Genomic DNA, 21,864 nt, shown 5'->3' with positions numbered 1-21,864 from the left:
TTTTTTCCTCCCTCCCGGCCCGGCCCGTTGTTATGACGACACGGTCGTAAATCCGCCATCTTCCTGCGGCGCGTTGCGACATGGAGGGCGCAATGGCCGTGCGGGTGGCGGCAGCTCATACGGCAGGAGCCGGGGCCGGGGCCGGGCGGGAGCGGGGCGAGCTAGGAGGTACAGCGGCGGCGGCGGCCTCAGCTCCCGGCGGCTTCCTGGGCCTTGCGACGCCATTCAGCGAAGAAGGTAAAGAGGGGAAGCCGAAGCAGGCAGGCCAGGAGGCTGCGGTCCCTACCTGACCTCTGACCCCGAAACTGACGTGACCTCATGATGCCCCTCCCCCTCACTCGCCCCTCCCCCACGCTGGCACCTCGCCTTTTTCCCCCCAGCTCGCGCCTCTCTTCCTGGCCTGGCCCGAGGCCAAGGCCCTAGCATTGTGTTCCCTGCCTAGCCCCGCCGCCCCCGCTCCCGTTGACCCCAGTTGAGGCTGGGCGGGGGAGGGGAATGTGGAGGGAGGCGGGGCTGGAGGAGTTTGGGCCGCTTTCCTGCAGACCCCCGCCGCGCTTCCCAGCCAACCCTGCATCCACCTAAACCGGTGGAAATCCCGGGGCTGTGGTGTAGGAGAGAGTTCAGGGTCAGCAGTCTGGAGTGTTAGGCACAGGGCTGCCACAATTTTGCTATGTAATGGAGAGTTAATCAGTTTCTCCAGGCCTCCGTTTTCTCTTAATAATAACTTACATATTTATATAGTGTTTACATGTGCCAAGTGCTCGTTACTATCTCATTTGATCTTCACAGCAACCCTGAGAAGTAGCTGCTATTATGATCCCCATTTTAGAGATGAGGAAACTGAGGCAGAGGTGAAATGACTTGACCAGGGTCACACAGCTAGCATATAAAGCCAGACTGGAATTCATCTTCCTGACTCCAGACCTGGTGCTTTCTCCAGCTGCCTCATTTGTAGAATGAGGGTGTTGAATAGATGATCTCTAAAGTCCCTTCCAGCTCTTTGTACAAATCTGAAATGGGCCAGCTGCCAAGGGATACTACATGTCCATAGAGGAAGGGTCACTACTGTCTCACAGGGTATTTTGCAGTTTTTCTGTCTCTCGCCATTTTATTGTTCTAGAAAGCATCTTGCATGACTGACCTTGGGCAAGTCATTTAACTTCTGCCTGCTGCAATTTCCTCATCTACAAAATGGTGATAATAATAAATAGCACCTACCTCCCAGGGCTGTTGTGAGAATCAAATGAGATAATAAATGTAAGGTGCTTAGCGAAGTGCTTGTACATAGCAACTGCTGTAGAAAGTTAGCTATTATTATTATAGAACCACCACTTTGATCCCTGTGAATTAGGGACCAGGGAGAGAAGAGAATGAACCTATTTTTTGGAACCAGGGAAAGAGGAGGGTACGGGGATGAGGGAGAGGGAAGAAGAGAGATTGCCACTGAGAATTTTCTTCACTAGATTTTAGTCTCTCCCGCTATGAAATGGGCACCCTGGAAATACTGTGTAGTGTGCATGAAACCATCTGGTTGTGGAAGCTGAGAGAGGCTCCAATTGCTTGTGATGCAAGGAGCTAATTTCCTGTGGTTTTTCTGATGTACTCCTGCTTTACATATGCACATTAAACCTGGTTAACTATAGGGCAGGCCGGAGTCCTCCCGCCATGACTGAGTTCCTGCCTTTGAGGAGTTATGAGTCATGAAGAGACGTCTACATCAGGGCCCTTATGCATAATCCTAGTGTTGTATGTCAGTTACCTGATCTGATTACAGTCTTAGCTCAACACTTTGTTCCATGTGGCACTTTTCAGCCAACTTCTGATAAAGCTTGTGCCTTGCCTTAGCTTCTCTAGAATGTTGATTGTTAAAATCCGTTGTCGTCTTTGCCGTTTTGCTAGAGGTTGAGTGAATTCTCAGTGTTGTTTTGATTTACATTTCTCCTATTAGTGATTTAGAGCAATTGTGCATATAGTTGTTAATAGTTTGCAATTCTCTTGAGAACTGTTTGTATCCTTTGACTATTTTTCTACTGGGAAATAGCTCTTGGTTTTATATATTTGTGTTTGTTCCTTATATCTTGGAAATCAGATCCTTATCAAAGCTATTTAATGCAAAGAAAAAATTTCCCCCAATTGACAGTTTCCGGAAGAGATGGATTTCAACAGTCCAAGATGTGGAAATGATTTTTATTTCCTCTACTCCCATTTACTTCACACTTGCTTCTGGCTTCTGACCTCTTTGTTTACCTGAAACTACCTTCTCAGAGTTTGCCGGTGATCTCTTAATTGCTAAATCCTTTGACCTGTTCCTAATCTTCATCTATCTTGAGCATTCTGCATCACTTGACAGTGTGGATCACCACCTTCTCCTGGATACACTTTACTCCCTGGGTTTCCATGATAGTGCTCTCTCCTGGTTGTCTTATCTTTCTGACCTTTCCTTCTCAGTCTGTTTTACTGGATCATCATCATCATCCTCCATGTCCTGCTCTCTAACTCTGGGCAGATCTCTCAAAACAGTATTGAGCCACCACCTTTTCTCTCTCTACACCTTTTCTCTTGGTGATCTCATCTGCTTCTGTGGGTTCACTTATAATCTCTTTGTAGATGACTCCCAGATCTATATATCCAGACTTCCTCTCTTGATTGAGCTCTGGGCCCATATGACTAACTACCTACCAAATGTTTCCAACTGCTGGTCTCATAGGCATCTCAAATTCAGTTATGTCCAAAATAAGAACTCATTATCTTTCCCCCTAAATCCATCCCTCTGCTAGTCTTCCTTATTTCTGTTGAGGGTGATGGGGTGCTTGGGTGCTTGTGATTGTACTTGGACCCCGATTTCTCCCTAGTCTCAGAAACATTGCCTCTGACAACCACTTCCCAGCCCAAGGACACTGTGCCTAGATGTTACTCATGCGTGGGCCGCAGCAAGACCCTTATCTCTCTTCCTGGTGCAGCTACACAAAGCTGGGGGAAAGAGTGCTGGGCTGCTCAGGCCCCAGCCCTCAGATCATGTCTCTGGAAGCCTCCCAATTCCTTAGTAAGTTCCTGTCTTGTGAGAAAGATTTCCCTTGTTGCAGATCATTCTCTCATCAAGACAGAGGGAGAGGGGTGCCTTGCCCAGCCCAAGGAGTTTGTTCTTGGTCAAACCAAGGACTCTTCCTCCTGCCAAACTCCACAGATCCATACCTTTGTTATCTCCCTCCCTGTCCAGTATACCCCCTGTACTTTCTCATCCATAGCTTCCAAAGACACCTGCACCTTTAGATTACCTCATCAGTGTCCCTGGCATTCCTTTCCCATGCCCTTTTCCATATAAACCTAGCTCCATCCTCAGTCTCTTGCAGGTTCCTTAAGAATCCTTGCCTGCTGAAAAGCATTAACAATAAACTTTTTGCAACTTGACTTAAAGATTGCTTGAGTTTGTGAATTCATTCCAGACGACCCAGTCTTGTACTGCGGTCTTTGAGGGGTCTCAACCTCTCAGACCTCAACAAGGGCACCACCATTTTCCAGTCACCCAGGTTTACATGCCTGAAGTCAACCTCAACTTTTCCTTTTCTCTCCCACCCCATAGTGACTTGCTAAGTTATGTTAAGTCTCCTTTGCCAACATCTGTTTCATCTGCCCTCTTCTTTCTACTCATACAGCCCCTACTCAGGCTCACTCACCTCTTGTCTGGACTATTACGATCACCTCCTATTTGTACTTCTGGCTTCCTTTCTTTTACCTCATCTTCTACACAGCTGCCAAAAATGGGGAAGAATTTATGACCGAACAAGAGATAGAGAACATTATGAAATGTAAAATGGATGACTTTGATTACATTAAATTGAAAAGCTTTTGCACAGACAAAGCCAGTGCAACTAAGATTAGAAGGAAAGCAGAAAGCTGGGAAACAATTTTTACAACCAGTGTCTCTGATGAAGGCCTCATTTCTAAAATATATAGAGAATTGAGTCGAATTTATAAGAATACAAGTCATTCCCCAATTGATAAATAGTCAAAGGATATGAACAGGCAATTTTCAGAGGAAGAAATTAAAGGTATCTTTATATATATAATTATATATATAATTATATGAAAAAATGCTCTAAATCACTATTGATTAGAGAAATGTAAATCAAAATTACTCTGACGTACATCACACCTATCAGATTGGCCAACATGACAAAACAGGACAATGATAAATGTTAGAGAAGATGTGGAGGTGTTGTTGCTGGAATTGTGGACTGATCCAGACATTCTGGAGAACAATTTGGAACTATACCCAAAGGGCTATAAAACTGTTTATACCCTTTGACCTAACAATACTACTTCTAGGTCTGTGTCCCAAAGAGATCATTAAAAATAGGAAAAGGGCCCACATGTACAAAAATATTTTTAGCAGCTCTTTTTGTGGTGGCCAAGAATTGGAAATTGAGGGGATATCCATCAATTGGGGAACGGCTGAACAAGCTGTGGTATATAAATGTAATGGAATACTATTGTGCCATAAGAAATGATGAGCAGGCAGACTTCAGAAAAACCTGAAAAGACTTATATGAACTGATGCTGAGTGAAGTGAGCAGAACCAGAAGAACATTGTACACAGTAACAGCCACACTGTGCGATGATTGACTTTGATAGACTTAGCTCTTCTCAGCAATGCAAGGATCTAAGACAACTCCAAAAGACTCACAATGGAAAATGCTATCCACATCCAGAGAAAGAACTATGGAATCTGAATGCAAATGGAAGCATACTATTTGCTCTCCTTTTCTTTTGTTGTTTTGTTTTGTTTCTTCTTTCTCGTGGTTCCTCCCATTGGTTCTAATTCTTCTTTACATCATGACTAATGTGAAAATATGCTTAACATGAATGTATAAGTAGAGCAGATTGCACACTGTCTTGGGGAGGAGGAAGGGGGAGAAAATTTGAAACTCAAAATCTTATGGAAGTGAATGTTGAAAACTAAAAATTAATAAATAAACTGGTTAATGAACAGCTGCCAAAATATCTTCCTAAAGTACAAATACTGTGAGAACCTTGAGGACCTCCAGTGGCTCTCTGTTGTCTCTAGGATAAAATACCAACTCTTCAGCTTGGCATTTTAAGCAGTCACAATTTAATGTAACAGCCAGCCTTTCCAGTCGTATAGCACATTTTTCTCCTTCACGCATTCTGCAGTCTAGCCAAACTGGTCACTTGCTGTTTCCTCTCACTCAGCAGTCCTGCCTCCATGACAGTCTCTCTCCTGTGTCTTGGAATGCACTCCCTCCTCCCTTGTGTTCCTTAGAGTCCTTAGCCTTCTTCATATTGAAGCTCAAAAGCCATCTCCTACAGCAGAGCTTTTTCACCTTTTTGGGTCCTGGACCTCTTTGGCTGTCTGATGAAGCCTATGGACCTGTTCTCAGAATATAGTTTTATAAATGCTTAGGTAGTACCATGGATAGAGTGCTGGACAGGAAGTCAGGAAGTCTTATCCTGAGTTCAAATCTGGCCTCAGACACTACCCTGGGCAAGTCACTTAACCCTGTTTACCTCAGTTTCCTCATCTCTGAAATGAGCTGGAGAAGGAAATGGCAAACCACTTCAGTATCTCTGCCAGGAAAAACCCTAAATGGGGTCTCAAAGAGTCAGACATGACTGAAAATCACTGAATAAAATAAAATATGTAGGATTGCAAAGGAAACCCATTATTTTAATGCAGTTATTAAAATACTAAAAAAGAAAGTTAAGAACAGCTGTTCTCCAGGAAGTCATTCTTTGCCCCTTTTGGTATTTAGCATACTTTTCTCCTTCCTCAGATGTTCTTTTTAATGATTAGTTGAAGCTTGGCTCCTTTTCTGTTTACATGTTATATCCCTCTAGTAAAATGTAAGCTCCTCCAAGGCAGGGATTGTTTTACACAGTGCCTTTGTGTCCCCAGTTCTCTCTGTCTGTCTGTCTGTCTGTCTGTCTGTCTCACACACACACACACACACACACACACACACACACACACCACTTAATAGGTGCTTATTGGATTGGAGGTGATGGATCCTTTCAGAATAATCGGAAATAGGAGAGGGCAACACAAGATCAGAGAGGGGCTGAGGAATGTCAGTACTCTTATTTTTCTTCAGTCAGCTAATCTGGAATATGAGAGCGTTAATGCCAAATTCTCCAGACCCTTTGCAAAAACCCTTGATTGTTTAATAGGAATCAGATTTTGTAAAATCTTTGGACTTGGGCTTTCGAACTCTCACTGTGTTTCCCAGGCTTGGCCTAGAGCACTGTCCAGTTCCTGGCTCTGCTAGGCGGAGAGGCAGCCCAGACTTATATGCAGTTCCAGGTAGCCTGCATTTTTTGGGGACAGAGTATTTATTTACATTTCATCAAGTGGGGATGGAGGTAAGGAAGCTTGAAGAGGAGCTGAACCTTGGCTCCTTTTCTTGGTCCTATCTTAGACTAGGGGATCTAACCTAAACTAAGTTTGGTTTTTATTTTTTTGTTTGTTTGTTTGTTTTTTTTTGGTGCGGCAGTCGGGGTTAAGTGACTTGCCCAAGGTCACACAGCTAGTACATGTCAAGTGTTTGGTCTGAGGTCGGATTTGAACTCAGGTCCATCCTGACTTCAGGGCTAGTGCTCTATCCACTGCGCCACCTAGCTGCCCCCTGGTTTTTATTCTTGCCTTGCTTATCTTATCCTAGTCCTGTGCAGGATGAGGTTTCTAAGGGTAGATCCATGGCAGGTTTTAGGTAGTAGTTCTGCCAACAACAGGGACCCTATTAAGGGTCACCTAGTAACCTGGAGAGGTTTTGGAAGGTCGTCTTGGGTCTCATTCTGAAAGCATGAGGATGGTACCCAGAGCCAGAACATCCTAGAGTCCTTTCCCTTATTGACAGAAGCTGTGTGCTTGTCCAGTTGGGGAAGGCAGGTATTTGGATCGTGGGCACAAATATAAATCTTTGAAAACAGGCTGGATTCTTGTTACTTAAGCTGCTTTCTACCTCATACAGCTTGAGTGGTTCCCAAATATTGAATCAGTTACTTTCTAGAGGTAGCATGCTTGAGATGCTGATAAGGCCTTGAGTCTTCTCCAAGGAAGACTTGGTTGGCTGTCTTTGCTGATCAACATCCTTCCAGAGTCAGGTGCTCCAAAGTAAACAAGGTAATCCGGAAGAGAGAGTGGGAACTGTTAACTTCATTTGCTTCCTGCTTTAAACATCTTTTAATGCAACCTAAGATCACCTTAGCTATTGTGACACCTTCATTGTACCATTGATTCATATTGATTTTGCAATCCACAAAAACTCCCAGATTTTTCACTGGATGTTTGCATTTTCTCTTGAACTTACTTACTCATAGCTTCCGCATCCTTTGTTTTATGCAGCCTTTTTTTTTTTTTAAACACAAGTATAGGGTTTTATATTTTTCTCTATTAAATTTCATCTCGAATCAGTTCGTCATTTTAGAGTGGGGAGATCTTTTATTTTTATTTATTTTTTTTTTGTTTTTTGGGGTCTTTTTTTAGGCAGTTGGGGTTAAGTGACTTGCCCAGGGTCACACAGCTAGTAAGTGTCAAGTGTTTGGTCTGAGGTCGGATTTGAACTCAGGTCCTCCTGACTTCAGGGCTGGTGCTCTGTCCACTGTGCCACCTAGCTGCCCCTGGGGAGATCTTTTAAATCCCAGTTTTGTCCTCTAACATATTAGCTAACCCTTGCAGCTTTATGTAGGCCACAGATCTAGATGGAGTGGTGTTCCCTGGTGAGCCAGGGCCAGTGTGGGCCCAGCAGTGTTTGAAGAGCCCTCAAGAACAGTGCCCAGGAAAGGATTCTATTCGCCTAAGTCAGAAAGTGAGGAGAGCTCCAGCCGATCCTGAAGGGAAGAAGCATTCTAGGGTGGCCAGCTTCCAGATAATCTGTTCTTTAATTATCCTTGGTGAACAGGATCCTAGGCGTTGATCACCATCACTTTAAGGAACTGAGGACATTTAACTTGGAGAAGAAAAGAGTAGGGGAAAGGTGAGAATGATGTAGGACTATTACCTTCAGGTGTTTGAAGAGTTGTCATAGAGAAGAGGAGCAGGCTTACTCTGACTCCTAAAAACAGAATTAGGACTAGCAGGTGGAAGTTTCAGGAAGACAGTTTAGTTCAACATCAGGAAGATGCTGAACACTTATTTTTCAATCAGAGCTGTGTCACCTCTTGACTGGACTATGGCAGTAGCCTCCTAAATGGTCCCTCTGCCTCTCTTTCCCCAGTCCATACTCCACAAGAATGCCAAAGTGATTTTTCTGAAGTACAGGTCTGAGCATGTCATTCCCCTACTCAGTAAACTAACACCAGTGGTTCCCTGTTGCTGAATTTTAAAGCCCTTTACAGCCTGGTCTTAGCTACTTTTCTGGCCTTATACATTCTCCCTCCCTGTGGACTAGCCAAATTGGCCTTCCATTTCTCATACATGGCACTCCATTTCTAATCTCTGTGCCTGGACACTGGTCATAGCTAGGTCTCCCTTTCTCTCTTACCTCTGGTTCTCAGAATCTCTTGTTTGCTTCACAACTCAGTTCTTTCAAGAAAGAAGCCTTTTTTGATTTCCCAACTATTAGTTCTTCCTTCTCAATTTTCTCGGATGTATTTATGTATTTGCATATTGTCTTCTCCAATTCAGTGATTGTTTTATTTTTTTGTCTCTTTACCCCAGCACTGTGCCTGGCACATAAAATAGTAGGTGTTTAATAAATGCTTGTTGAATGACTAATGTGAAAATATATTTAATAGGAATGTATGTGTATAGCCTGTATCAGATTTCGCGCCGCCTTAGGGAGGGAGGGGGAGAAAAATTTAAAACTAAAAAGCTTATGGAAATGATTGTTGATAAATCAAAATAAATTAATAAAAAAAATGCTTGTTAATTGATTGATTTAACAATGGAATGAGTTACCTGAGAGGTAATGATTGATCTTGAAGTGTTCAAGTAGTAGTGGGGTGGTCTCACGTCAAGAGATGGAGTAGCCAAGGTTCTTCCTTAAGGTAGAGGTTGACTTAGATCACCTGAAGGCTCTTCTAGCTCGGAGATTATAGGAGCAACCATGTCCAAAGTTACTCAGTGCTGCTGTTTACATTTCAGATGAAGATGATGTGCACAAGTGTGGCCGTTGCCAGTCTGAGTTCACTACCCTCGAAGACTTTGTGCAACACAAAATACAGAAGTCATGTCAGCGAACACCCCAGGAAGCTACAACAGCCTCAGCTGCAGCCCTGCTGGGCCAGGAGGTAAGGACAGTGGGGGCTGCTCCCTACCTTGAGGAGCTTAAAGGGCTAACAATGACTTACTTACCCGTGGCTCTGTCTCCCCCATGGAGGATGGGCTGCAAAAGCTCTTCACTTGCCCTTCCTCCTTAGGTGCATTTCCTTCCCAGTCCCCAAACCTCTTGCATATCACATAGTGTCCACCCCCCTGCAACTTATGAAATGGACACACTTTGGTGTTTGGGAGAAGGGAGTCAGCCCCCAGCCGGAGAGATGGAAGGATTCGTCCTGTTCTAAGAGCTCTCTCCCTGAATAATGCTTCTCTCCATTTTCCTTTTAAAGGAGAGTAATTATTATCAAAAATAGAAGAATTCAACAGAGGCGGAGTCTTTCTCTGTGTCTTTTGTTTCCTGACTTCTTCCTCCATGCAATCCATCTTGTATTACAGCAGGTGGTCCCATCTGGGGAGGAGTCCATCACAGTGGCTCATATCGTTGTGGAGACGTCTTCGATCTCAGAGGACGTCAGCAGTGCTCCAGACATCATTGGTAAGTGGGGCTCTGGCCATGGAGATGTTGCTGTCTCCAGGATGAGAGAGAATTCACTTTAATGATCTCCATTTGAGGGCTGTTGAGAGGCAGCCATTAGAAGGCCCAGGTTTGAGTCCTGATTCTCCCATGTACTCTCTCTAAACTCCGTAAGCCTGGTAGGCAGGCAAGTCAATACACTTCTCTGTGTCTCAGGTTCTTCTGCTGAAAAGGTGGGGTTGGAGTGATGCTTTCTGGAATCTTTACCAGCTCTTAACTCCTATAATCCCACGGTCTTATATTCACGCTGAGGCTTCGTATTCTAGGACCAACATGAGGCCCCTTTATCTTCAAAATCTCACCTGCTGGCTGATGCCCAAAGTTCCTTCAGCAAGGGATAGAACCTTTCATTCTAAAGAGAGAGCTTAGGGTAGAAACTGAAGTTGCCCTAGAAGACAGAATTCAGTCACGGTCATTCAATCAACAAGCATTTCTTTTGTTTTTTGTTTTGTTTTATTTTGTTTTTGGCTTTTTGGTGAGGCAGTTGGGGTTACACAGCTAGTAAGTGTCAAATATCTGAGGCTGGATTTGAATTCAGGACCTACTGACTCCAAGGCCAAAGCTCTATCCACTGTGCCACCCAGTTGCCCCCTCAACAAGCATTTTTTTGGGGGGGGCAATTGGGGTTAAGTGACTTGCCCAGGGTCATACAGCTAGTAAGTGTCAAGTGTTTGGTCTGAGTCAGGTACTCCTGACTTCAGGGCCGGTGCTCTATCCACTGCGCCACCTAGCTGCCTCACAACAAGCATTTCTTAAACAGCCATCTAGGTGCTAGGTGCTGTGCTAGGCAATTAATGTCTAATTGCAAGGAGCTTATATTCTACTGGTGAAACAAATGTACACATATAGGTTTTTGCAAAATATGTATGAAGTAATTACAAGGTTTTTATTGGAGGGAGAAGGAGGTGGCACCACAGGCCTCCTGCAGAAGCTGGTTCTTGAGCTGAGTCTTAGAGGAAACCAGGAATCCTAAGAGACACAGGTAAGCCAGTGTAAAAGCATTCACACAGGACATGGACCATCCTGTATGAGGAACAGTAATGTTTGTTGTACCAGTCCAAAACTAATATACTTTTTGTATACCTACTGGGTTGAAGATCCTATGCTTGATGCTGTGTATTGGGGTATCTAGGACAGACACCAGAACCTTTTCTGAAAGTAGATTTCAGAAGAGAGAGTACTGAAGATTGAGGTCTAGAGGAGAGGCAAGGTGCACAGTGGGAGGTTGTGAGGTAGGGGGCAGGACCGTGGAGTACCGGAACAAAGTGTGTACTCTGTTTGCTCCTTCCACAATTTGGTAGCACATAGGTTTGCATCCTGGTAATACCTGTGACAACTGCCACGTATTTTCTCTCCCACTTGTCCACTCTTTTCTCTTCTTATGTACCCCACCCCCAGTCCATTTTTTCTCTGAATTCCCTTTTTTCTTTCTCAGACAATGTTCCAGGCCTGCCCCTAACCCCAACAGGCATTCATCAGTCAATGCCTCTGGGACCTCTATCTCTCAGACGTTGCTAAGATCCTGTCTCAGTAGAAACAGGATAGATGTTCACCAGCTACACAGATACATATACGTGTGTGTGTGCGTGTGTGTGCATGTATGTATGTGTATATATATATATACACACATGCACACACACACGCAGGGTGAGCTTGGAGACAGCATGGTAGTGGGATGGGTAGAGGTGGGAATTCTGTGTGCTCTTATACAACTTGCTTCATATCTCTCAGCCTCAGTTTCTTTCTCTGTAAAATGGAGAAAATAATCCCTGTCCAACTCTACCTGCCTCACAGGGATAACATTATGAGCAATTGAATTAATATCGGAATGTTTTGAAAGTTAAAGGAACTGCAGAAATATAAGGTGACAGTGTCCTTGTTATTACAGTGCAAAGACAGATAGGTACCTCGTGGAGAACTGAATCAAGGCCTTGGTTACTGAAAGGGAGTTATTCATAAATTGGGACTATTCTCTTCTGTATCAGAGAAGTCTTCCTGGAGGAGGCAGGTGCTCAATGCATCTTTTTTTTTTTTTTAAGGCAGTGGGGTGAAGTGACTTGCCCAGGGTCACACAGCTAGTGCGTGTCAAGTGTCTGAAGCCAGATTTGAACTCGGGTCTTCCTGATTCCAAGGCCAGTGCTCTATCCACTGCACCATCCAGCTGCCCCTCAATGTATCTTTGAAGGGCAGAAGTGTACATAGCTTCTCACATGGGAAGAGGAAGATCCTTCTGTGGGTGAGAGTCTGAGTGTACACAAATTTAGGGCAGAAAACAGTGGGAAGGGGTGTCTGCCAAGAGCTGGAGCCAAGATGTGTGTTATTGGTCTCTGAGGGAGTATGATATAAAATGCAGAGCCTTGAAGGAAGCTGGTATTTAGATGTTGGCCTTTTAATACATGCAGAGCTGAGGGGGAGAGGAAGAGGAGAAGACCTGGCTGGGGAAGAGAGTGTGGTGGGTCAGGAGGGGGGGCTGAGCTATCCAGAGACGGTGGTGGTACACCTTAGATTCAAAGGTGAATCTCTTTGACATCTTCCCCACATTGCTGGAGTGCCTGTCTTGACTTCTTTCCTTTAAATTCTTGGAACATTGGGGCAGCTAGGTGGTGCAGTGGATAGAGCACCGGCCCTGAAGTCAGGAGGACCTGAGTTCAAATTCGGTCTCAGACCAAACACTTGACACTAGCTGTGTGACCCTGGGCAAGTCACTTAACCCCAATTGCCCTAAAAAGAAATAAATTCTTTGAACATTCATACAGATGAAGAGATTTCATCCATAGGCAGCAGCACCCCTCCATGTAGAATGTAATGTAATAGTTGGGTTTTCATTTGAAATTCCTGTTTCAGGGAAGGTGTTATTTGGAAAACCAGTTGTCTTTGGTCCAAAGTCAGACACCCACTTTGTTCTTGAAAGTCTGCTTTGATCCTGGTACTTATTATGTGGATCACATTGGTGCTAGCCATGTAATTAGGTACACAAGGTACAGGCTCCCAACTGCTGCCTTCTTCTAGTTAGAATGCTTCCTCTTTGGCTACCAGGCCCCTACTCCTCTGTTGCTATTTCTTTCTTTCTAGTTTCCCATTGTGTTACCCACAGTTTTTCCTGTATCTCTCTTCCCTTTACCTTCCCCAATTTTCCCTTCCTCCCCTCTTACATATCCTAGAATGCATCTGTATCGTGCCTGCCCCTGCCCCTCCTTCCAGCTTCCTGGGCTAGCCTGACAAGCTTGGCTGGTTAAATCTCACCACTAATGAGCCCAGGACTGACCCAGTTAGTATCACATCAGAAAACATATTCCCTGCTCATGAGTTGTCTCAGAAATAGGGGCATTTGATATCTAAATGTATTTTTTTTTTTACCAAATGTATTTCTTAGTAACGATAATAAAAGGAGCATATTTCTTAATGAGAGGCAGCATAGCATCTTGGCTGAAGAGCTGATTTAAGAATCTGGAAAACAAAGGTTCTCCCCACTGACAAATACTGCCTCTGTAACCGTATATTCTCTTAGTACTCAGGCTTATCTCTAAGGCAGGAATTTTTCACTTTGTTGTGTCCTAGACCCCTTTTACAGCCTATGAACCTCTTCTTAGTGAAATGTTTTTAAATGTATAAAGTAAAATATATAGGATTACAAATGAAACCAATTATTCAAATATAGTTAACAAAATATTCAAAATAACAAACAATTTCACCAGCCTCTACTCTAAGACTTTTTAAGTTGTAGAGAAAGTCCATGGCTGAAGCAATTCTCTACCTGAAATGCCCTGTTCTGAGGACTGGGCACAGAACTGGTCAAAAGAAATTTTTCTTAGCAACAATAATAAATATTTCTATAACACTTTATAGGGACTCTTTAAGACTCTGAGTAGGTAATATAAGAATTATTTCCCCCAACTTATGAATAAGAAAATTGAGGCTTAGTAAGATAAAATGACTTTGCCCAAGATCAGATGTCTGATAAATGTTAGAAGTGAAATTTGAACCCATTTCTTTGGCTACAAATCTGACACCCTTTCCACTACATCTTATTGTCTACCTAACATTTTACAGTAGTAAAGTGCAAGAGATAATTTGGAAGCATGTAAAATGGTTAAAGAGTTTAATTATCATTCGTTTTCTCCCCCTGCAAAGTTTTTATTTAATGAAAGAGAAATAGGAAAATTTGGTCACTAGAGTAGTAAGATGGGATGTGTGTGACAGTGAGACAGCCGATGGGAGGGTCAGGCAAGTAATCGTTGTATACACAGAGTGAGACAGCCTGCCTATCTTGGGGCAGAAGGAACAGACACCTTTGTGCAGTTCTGCCCTGGTGTTTGAGGCACAGGTTACATGGGGCTTTGGATTTTGTGTTCTGTTCTGGGCTTAGCAGCTAGTGCTGCTGATGAAAGGACATAGTGGCAGGGAAGAAGGGTGACACGCATGACTTTCTAGGGTTTGAGAATCTCTTCTCACTGTCTCCTCTATCCAGGTTCTGTAGGGATATGCTCCTTAAAAGTCTGATTCCAGAGCAGAAAAAATGAGCTTGCCAAAACCAGGTATCAATAGGTTGCTGATTGTCTCTAAGGACCGACCAGGAAATTTCACAAACATTGTTTTAGGAACTTCATGTTTGCTGTTGTCAGATTTTTTGACAGACTGTGAAGCTTTGGCTTCCCTTCCCTGTCTGATGGAGAATTTAAGAAGTCCAAGTTCTCTTGTGGTCCAGTCTAGTGCAGTTTCCCTTCTGGTTCCTCCAGGATGAAGTGTGGTAGCATTGTCCTGATATTTTAAAATGCCAGAACAAAAGTCAGAATTTGCTTCTTCAAGACAATTGTACCTCTGCAGGAAAGGCAGTGGATCCAGGTAGATCAAATTGCTTCTGGCTGTGTCTGTGCTTTAGGTCTGTGTGTCCTGTCCTGGGAAAAGTTAGGCAATTTTAGGGCCAGAGGAGGCCTTGTTGTTTTAGTTTTCCTTGAGCTCAGCTTTGTTATAATTTGGGGGATTTTTGATAGATAGCAGTTTCAGAAAGACAAAACCTGTGGCTACTATTACGTCCAAGACTGACTAGACCCGTCCTTCACGCTGACCTGTGGAAACCTAGCCCACTTCTTTCCTTAGGCCACTGTTGGCAACAAATCCCTGGATTGAATGGCAGTTCCTATGTTTCTCCATAAAGAGCCAGGAACATCTGAAACACCCAAGGCCAAACTATCTGTGTGAAATTGGGCCAGCACCAAGTCCCCTAACAATTTCCCACTTTCCTGTTATTGGGAATTTTCTTTGGTGGCCACGAGCTGAATGTGATGGCAAGACTTTTCTTCACCAGGCGGTGGTCATATCAAAGAAGTCATCGTTGCAGCAGCAGACCACGTCTTTGAAAATCCCACTGGGCCAGGGGACAGCGAGCTTGCAGAAGGTCCTGTTAGCCCTGAGGACGCTGAGCAAGACGTTTCCACTGAGCTACTGAAGGTGAAGCTGCTTGTCAACAAGGAAGGACGTTACGTGTGTGAGCTGTGTCACAAGACGTTTAAAACGGTGAGCTGGGCTGGCCTGGGCTTGACAGTGGAGTTTCTCTCGTACTTTGGGTGTAGGCCAGCCAAGTTGGGCTATGGCTGCTCCTGAGCACTGCCCCTCTGAGAGTCACCTTGTTTGCTGCTTGCTTTCTTGACTCCGGTCATCCCACCTTTTCTGCCCTGAGGCATTTTACCCTTATTCTTCAAAGTTAACTTGTGTTGTTTTTTTTGCTTTGTTTTGGGGAGTGGAGTGTTCCATTTTACAGACAGCCATCCTTCCCTTTCCCAGGCCAGCATCCTCAAAGCCCACATGATCACACACAGCAGCAAGAAGGACTATGAGTGCAAGTTATGTGGAACTTCCTTTAGGACCAAGGGTTCTCTCATCCGGCATCACCGGCGGCACACAGGTAAGAGTAGAACTGCATTTGGAGTTGTTGTTTGTATTGGGAGCCCTTGGAGCTGCATCACTGGTTCTGCCTCCTGCACGCATGGACGACAGAGAAGGGCTTGGGGCTGAGTTGGGATCCTAGCCTTCCTGTTCTGGTCCAGGATAGTGTTGAATGGGCCTGAGGCTCTGAGCAGCCACGGGCTTGGTGGGAAGAGTCACCTCTGTGGCTGAGTGGGTAGTCCCTGGGTGACTGTTAACTGGGAAAGACGTTTTTACCCTTAGGGTTTATGTTCTACTCATCATCTTCTGTGTAACTGTTGACTCTGTTCTCTTGCCAGATGAGCGCCCTTACAAGTGCAAGAACTGTGGGAAGAGCTTTAGGGAGTCTGGAGCTCTGACCCGACACCTAAAATCCTTAACTCCGTGTACAGAAAAAATCCGCTTCAACATGAACAGAGAAGTAGTTGTTAGCAAAGAAGATGTTCCCCCAGGTTTGTGAATTCTCTAGGTGAGCCTCGGATATAGTACGTAGCTGTCCTCCTACCTATGAACTTATTGGCCTGCCACCCACAGAGGAGCTAATTATGGGTGTATGCTTGTTCAGGGACAAGCAGTGAAGAGCTCTTCATAGCAGGTGACTTCTGCAACCTCTCAGGTTACAAGGGAACATGCCTAAGTCATGTGCGATCACAGAATGCACAGACCTGTTGTCTCTGATCCTGTTGTCTTTGGGCTGTTCCTGGAAATAGGAAGGAGCACAGAAGCACCTGCCCTGCATATGTTACTCAGTCTTGGGGCCTCTTACTTCTCAAATATACAGTGGGGGCTGATATTGCTAGGCAGGATGAGAGAAGATAGGCATGACTGACCATTGACCACAGGATGGCTGAGGTACAGGGTAGGATTCTATCTCCCCCCCCCCCCTCGCCCCAGCCCTCTTCTCCCCTTTAGATGATGTTTTCTTTCTAGGGTAGTTGCCCTGTGGCCACCTGGTGGGAGAGGTGATGATTTTCTCATGATCTTAGTTTCCCCTTTTGCTTTAAGGATCCAGCGATTCAAACACAGAAACGGTCACAGCCATCACAAGTGAATCCATTGAGACAACACCACCAGTGATTCACCTTGTCACTGATGACAAGGGCACTGTCATCCATGAGGTCCATGTCCAGATGCAGGAGCTTCCTGTGGACGTGAAAACGTTGGCCCAGGAGGTAAGTGGAGCTCTTGGCTAGACTGGAAAGGGCCATGTGCTAGGTTAGGTTGCACTAGCTTTCTGTCTGAATGAAGAGCATTAGATTTTCCTTCACTGAAGGAGTGAGGACTGTGTCTTCTGCCAGTTCACCAGGAGGAAAATGAACAATCCTATTTTGGAGATGTCCCCTGGCACTAGCTCTTTGTGTGTAACTGACTAAGAAAATCCCACTTGTGTTTCTCTGTGTTTTGGTTAGGTTGAATGCAAGGTCTTTGTGAATTGGACACATTTACTACCCATTGAGTTCTGGTGGGGAACAGCCAGCTGGTCTGTTCTCTTCCGTTCCGTTCTTGGCTCTCCTAACGGATTGCAGGGTTACAAAGAATTACAGTACCAAGAAAAGTTCCAGCCTTTTTTGTTTTAGCCCAGACTTTGTAAACCCAACTCTTGGGAGGCGAGTTCCATATTTTTTATGCTTGTGTTGGGTAGGCAGCCCTTGAAAATCTCAGGGCTACCATGTGAGGGGAAGAGAGGAGAAGATGGGCCTCTTTGTCGAAGTGAATAGGACTGAGCACCTTGTTGGCCACAGTGGATGTTTTTCGGAGCTGGTGGAAGATGCCGTGTATCCTGTTGAGGGCCAGAGTGAGGCTTGGCCTCCATGAGGGGTCAGCTTCTCTCCTCCTGGCCCCCCAAGACTCTCTTTGGTAAAATATACCTCTGTGGGCTGTTCTAGACCAAAACTCACCTGATCCCTCTAACAGAGTAGCCAGAATGTCAGGAAACATTTTTTTAAATGACTCTTCTTTGCAGAGTTCTCCATTAGGTACTGAACAGCATTTCCTGATATCCCCTGTTCTCTGTAGACATCAGTCCCTGAAAAGGTGCCATCTGAAGGGGAGGTGAGCAGTGAGAATTTGCTGAGACAAGCCATGCAGAACTCAGGTCTCGTGATCGAGAGAGTTGCAGTAGAAGAGGGGCCCATGCCAGCTGAGCCTTGTGTTGGCACTGCCCAGGAGCCAGGGCCTGAGGGGGTGAGGACAGGAGAGCAGCACTTTGTAGCTGTGGAAGAAGTGCAAACAGTAGGTGCCTACACCACGTGCTTCTCTCCAGCTCAGGGATTAGCTTTGGGGACTGGAGGCCTCTGCCTCCTGAAGGGGATCTTGGGGAAGCCCTATAAGCAGTACTGCTCAAAGGCAGTACTCAAAAGCAGAAGGCCTCATGACCTTCACTCCATCACTGTGCAGACATGGGCCTCATTGATGAGTTTCCTGTGCCTCAGGGTTAAAGGATCCCATTTATACTTTATCCTGATGGAATGATCTCCACAAGCATGGCACGGTGTGTGCTCACGAAGTCCAGGCAGAATACGCTCCAGTCAGTCAGCAAGCTTTAATTAAGTGTTATGTTCCAGGAACTGTGCTAAGTGCTAGGGATACAGAGAAAGACAAATGGGGGAGACAGCATGAAAAAGAGCTGTACAAACAAAGCGTATATAGGATGAATTGGAGATAATCTCAGAGGGACTGGGGAAGGCTTCTGCACAGGGTGAGATTTTAGCAGGGGCTTGCAAGAGGCGGAGTTGAGGAGGGAGAGGATCCCTGGCTGGGGAGACAGCCAGCCAAAATGTCTGAGGTCAGGAGATAGAGCCAGGAGGCCAGCATTACTGGATCACAGAGTACTTATGGGAAGGAGTCAGGTATAAGAAGACTGGAAAGGTAGGAGGGGGCCAGGTTGAAAGGCGCTTTGACTGCCAAGCGGAATTTTGTATTTGATCCTGAAAGTGATAAGGAACCATTGGAGTTTATTGAATAGGGAGGTGAGCAGGGTCAAGCTGGGGTCAGATTAGGCTTTAGGAAAGACAGCAGAGTGGAGAATAGGCTGAATTAGTCATGTTCTGCATGTGTATGTGTATGTTGAGGCAAAGTCACACTGTGTTTATATCTGTATTGTGGGGGAGCATAGTCTGAGGAGAGAATTGTCTGTCCTTACAGGCTGACCCAGCGCCCCAGAGTGGATATCCACAGTACTCCTGCCCTCAGTGTGTAGAGGTCTTCAGGTCGGCCTCAGCCCTGGAGGTGCATGCCAAAGCCCATGTCGGTAGGTCTGGGCTCAGGTTCTCTTGTCCATTTTTGTCCCTGGCTGTCCCTCATAGCTGAGAAGGGCTTGAGAAAGGGAGGTAATGAGGCAGCAGGAGGAGGAAGGAGGTGAAGCTGTAGGGGAGACTCCCCTACCAGGCATATAGGAGAGGGATTGATTTTTGGTCCCAGCCCTCCACAAAGGTGGCTGTGATGTGTGTGTCGGACCTCATCGCATGGTTCTACGTCTCTGTGTCTCTGTAGCTGTGGTCAGGTGCTGCACTTGGTGTTTGTTTGTGTATGTGGGGATAGGGAGTGCTTGGGGATGAATTCAGTGTGTGCCCTGGGGGGCTGGTCTCCCTTCATCTGCAGGACAACAGCTGTTCAGGTGTGAGCAGTGTGGGAAGGAGTTTCCCAAGGCCTACCTGTTGAAGAAGCACCAGGAGGTGCATGTCAGAGAGCGGCGCTTCCGCTGTGGCGAGTGTGGGAAGCTCTACAAGACTATTGCCCATGTGAAGGGGCACCGCCGCGTCCACTCAGATGAGCGTCCATATGCTTGCCCCAAGTGTGGGAAACGCTATAAGACCAAGGTGGGCTGTTTCTCCCTCCATCAGAAAGGAAACCAAGGTCTAGGCAGGAAGGGGTGCACCCTTGGAAGCCAAGAATGGGAGAGAGCTGCTGCTGACCCTTTCTTCTTGTCCTGTCTTGTCACTTACTGGGGCTTTGGGGTTCCGCCTCCCCAAACAGGCTCCTACTCTGCATGTGGATTGGCCAGGCCAACTCTCTGACCTTGCGCTGCCTACAAGTAGCCCCCTGCCTACCCCAAGCTCCCCGGTGGGAGGTTTTTGACCCGGTGTGGCAGGTACAAGAGTGGAGTTCTGAAGGGGGAGAGAGAGAGAGAGAAGCTGTGCTGACGGCCCTGGGTGGCGGGGCCTCATGCAGACCCTGCTTTGTCTGACAGAATGCCCAGCAGGTGCACTTCCGGATTCACCTGGAGGAGAAGCCCCACGTGTGCCAATTCTGCAGCCGGGGCTTCCGGGAGAAGGGCTCCCTGGTGCGGCATGTCCGGCATCACACTGGGGAGAAGCCTTTCAAGTGCTACAAATGTGGCCGGGGCTTTGCTGAGCATGGGACGCTCAACCGGCATCTTCGGACCAAAGGTTAGCCTTGTGAACCCGGTGCCTTGGAACATGGAGCTTGGGACCTGACTTCTCTTGGCTGGGTGGGCTTGTGTGGCTTGTATTTTCTCTGGCATACTCTGAGAGGCTGACATGTGGGGCTGGCTCCCTTTGGTGGAGTGGGACCGCATCAACTCGGATGCCAGTGTAGCTGAAACTTGAGTTTGAGCTGGGCGGTGTCACAGTGGGTGGGGTGGGGAAGGGGGCTGGTTCCCCATGGACCAGCCCAGGCCCTCACCAGGTAAGTGTCTGTGCAGGAGGCTGTCTGCTGGAGGTGGAAGAAGTGGTGGTGTCCAGGACTAGCCCATCAACCCCGACGCTGTCTGAGGATGCTCACACGGTGCTGGTGGAGTTCTCCTCCGTGGTGGCTGATACTCAGGAGTACATCATTGAGGTGTGGACGAGGTTGTGAGCGCATAAGTCTCAGAACTTGGAGTGGCACACAGTGTTGGGGTGGGGTTGGTAAGATTTAGAGGGGAGGGGCGGAAGAAGGGAGGATATTCCTGGGTAAACTGTCCGAGCTCCCCTTTTTGTTTTGTTTTTTTTCCCTTTTCAAGGCTACCACAGAAGACACTGAGACCAGTGAAGCCACGGAAATCATTGAGGGCACACAGGCTGAGGTGGGGTAGGGGTGGAGGGTAGGTAGTAGTGGGGACTTTGGGTCAGGTCAAGGGTGTAAAGCCTGGTATAGGGGTATGGGATTTCTAAGGCCACCCTAGAACCCAGGGACAAAGAATGAAGTCTGGCCAGATCCTGAGGGATCAGAATGTGCCCTGAAATGGGAGAGAGGGAACTTAGGCCTCTTCCCTCTACTCAGGATGTGGAGAGCTGAGGCCTCCCCTCCCCCCTTGTCCTGCCCTGGAGCTGAGCCTCCTCTCCCACCTCCCCCAGGTGGACAGCCACATCATGAAGGTAGTGCAGCAGATTGTGCACCAGGCAGGCTCTGGTCACCAAATCATCGTCCAGAATGTCACAGTGGATGAAGATGAGGGAATGGCAGCCAGTGCGGCAGCCGCTTCTGATACCATCACCATCGCCACCCCTGAGAGCCTCACGGAGCAAGTGGCCATGACCCTGGCCTCAGCCATAGGAGAGGGTGCTGTGTTGACTACTCGGGCAGGAATCGAGGCTGACCAGACCACGGTCACTATGGTGGCCTCTGAGGACATCGAGATCCTGGAGCACGCCGGAGAGTTCGTGATCTCCTCACAAGAGGGTGAACTGGAGGTACAGACAGTCATTGTGTAAGGACTCGCCTGGCCTGGAAGGACTGGGCTTGGGGTTGGCCCACCAGTCAGGAGCAAATGTGTGTTCATGGTGTCACTGCATGGTCTGGAAGCCAAGGATGGAGGCAGGAAAGCTCTGAGCCCAGAAAGAAAGTTCTGACAGAAGTGAAGATTATGAAAAGGCTGCCTTGAATCATGCAGAGGATGGACAGAGATGGCCTTTGGGGGCCAAGGTATCTGGAGTGCTAGAAGATGGGCTGGTGATGGGGTCTGGAGCTTCCCAGCTGGGCACCCTGGGGAGTTAGAGCCTGTCTGCTGTCCCCTAGCACTGCCAGGACCCTTCCTGAGTAAGCCAGGGAGGCACGAAAGCCATATTGTACATTTCAGACCACAGAGCGATTTAAGACAAAAACAGAATTCCAAATGGCAGATTTGGGCCTGCAAATAAAATGATTTTTTCCTTTGTTTACAATAAAATATTAAAACTATTAAGGCCTTCAA

At 46.4% G+C, this 21,864-nt stretch overlaps 1 protein-coding gene across 3 annotated transcripts; it reads left to right on the top strand.

The window, feature by feature from the left end:
- The first annotated feature begins 80 nt into the window (after positions 1–80).
- E4F1 (E4F transcription factor 1) lies at positions 81–21,851 on the top strand. 3 transcript variants are annotated; one of them, XM_027863157.1, is made up of 14 exons: positions 81–237; positions 9,101–9,246; positions 9,671–9,770; positions 15,115–15,323; positions 15,591–15,711; positions 16,031–16,183; positions 16,737–16,903; positions 17,748–17,915; positions 18,876–18,981; positions 19,332–19,549; positions 19,921–20,119; positions 20,395–20,531; positions 20,695–20,757; positions 21,029–21,851. In XM_027863157.1, the coding sequence occupies exons 1-14, from the start codon at positions 81–83 to the stop codon at positions 21,383–21,385; spliced, it is 2,301 nt and encodes a 766-aa protein (XP_027718958.1). In that variant the 3' UTR covers positions 21,386–21,851. The 3 variants fall into 3 exon arrangements, with proteins under 3 accessions (XP_027718958.1, XP_027718957.1, XP_027718959.1); XM_027863156.1 differs by having other exon boundaries at positions 17,748–17,963; XM_027863158.1 differs by lacking the exon at positions 17,748–17,915.
- The last annotated feature ends 13 nt before the right edge of the window (positions 21,852–21,864 follow it).

Source organism: Vombatus ursinus, unplaced genomic scaffold (genome assembly GCF_900497805.2).
Source record: "Vombatus ursinus unplaced genomic scaffold, bare-nosed wombat genome assembly UNPS02014770.1, whole genome shotgun sequence".
NCBI lineage: Eukaryota > Metazoa > Chordata > Mammalia > Diprotodontia > Vombatidae > Vombatus > Vombatus ursinus.
The sequence above is the reverse complement of the archived record's forward strand: the minus strand, read 5'-3'. Positions and strand labels throughout refer to the sequence as shown.

What these genes read in the sequence shown, in the direction of transcription:
- E4F1 (XM_027863156.1), top strand. Translation starts at nt 81, where the DNA reads ATGGAGGGCGCAATGGCCGTGCGGGTGGCGGCAGCTCATACGGCAGGA. An exon ending in TGAAAACGTTGGCCCAGGAG is followed by an intron (nt 16,904 to 17,747) that starts GTAAGTGGAGCT and finishes TGTTCTCTGTAG; the next exon opens with ACATCAGTCCCTGAAAAGGT. An exon ending in CTGTGGAAGAAGTGCAAACA is followed by an intron (nt 17,964 to 18,875) that starts GTAGGTGCCTAC and finishes CTGTCCTTACAG; the next exon opens with GCTGACCCAGCGCCCCAGAG.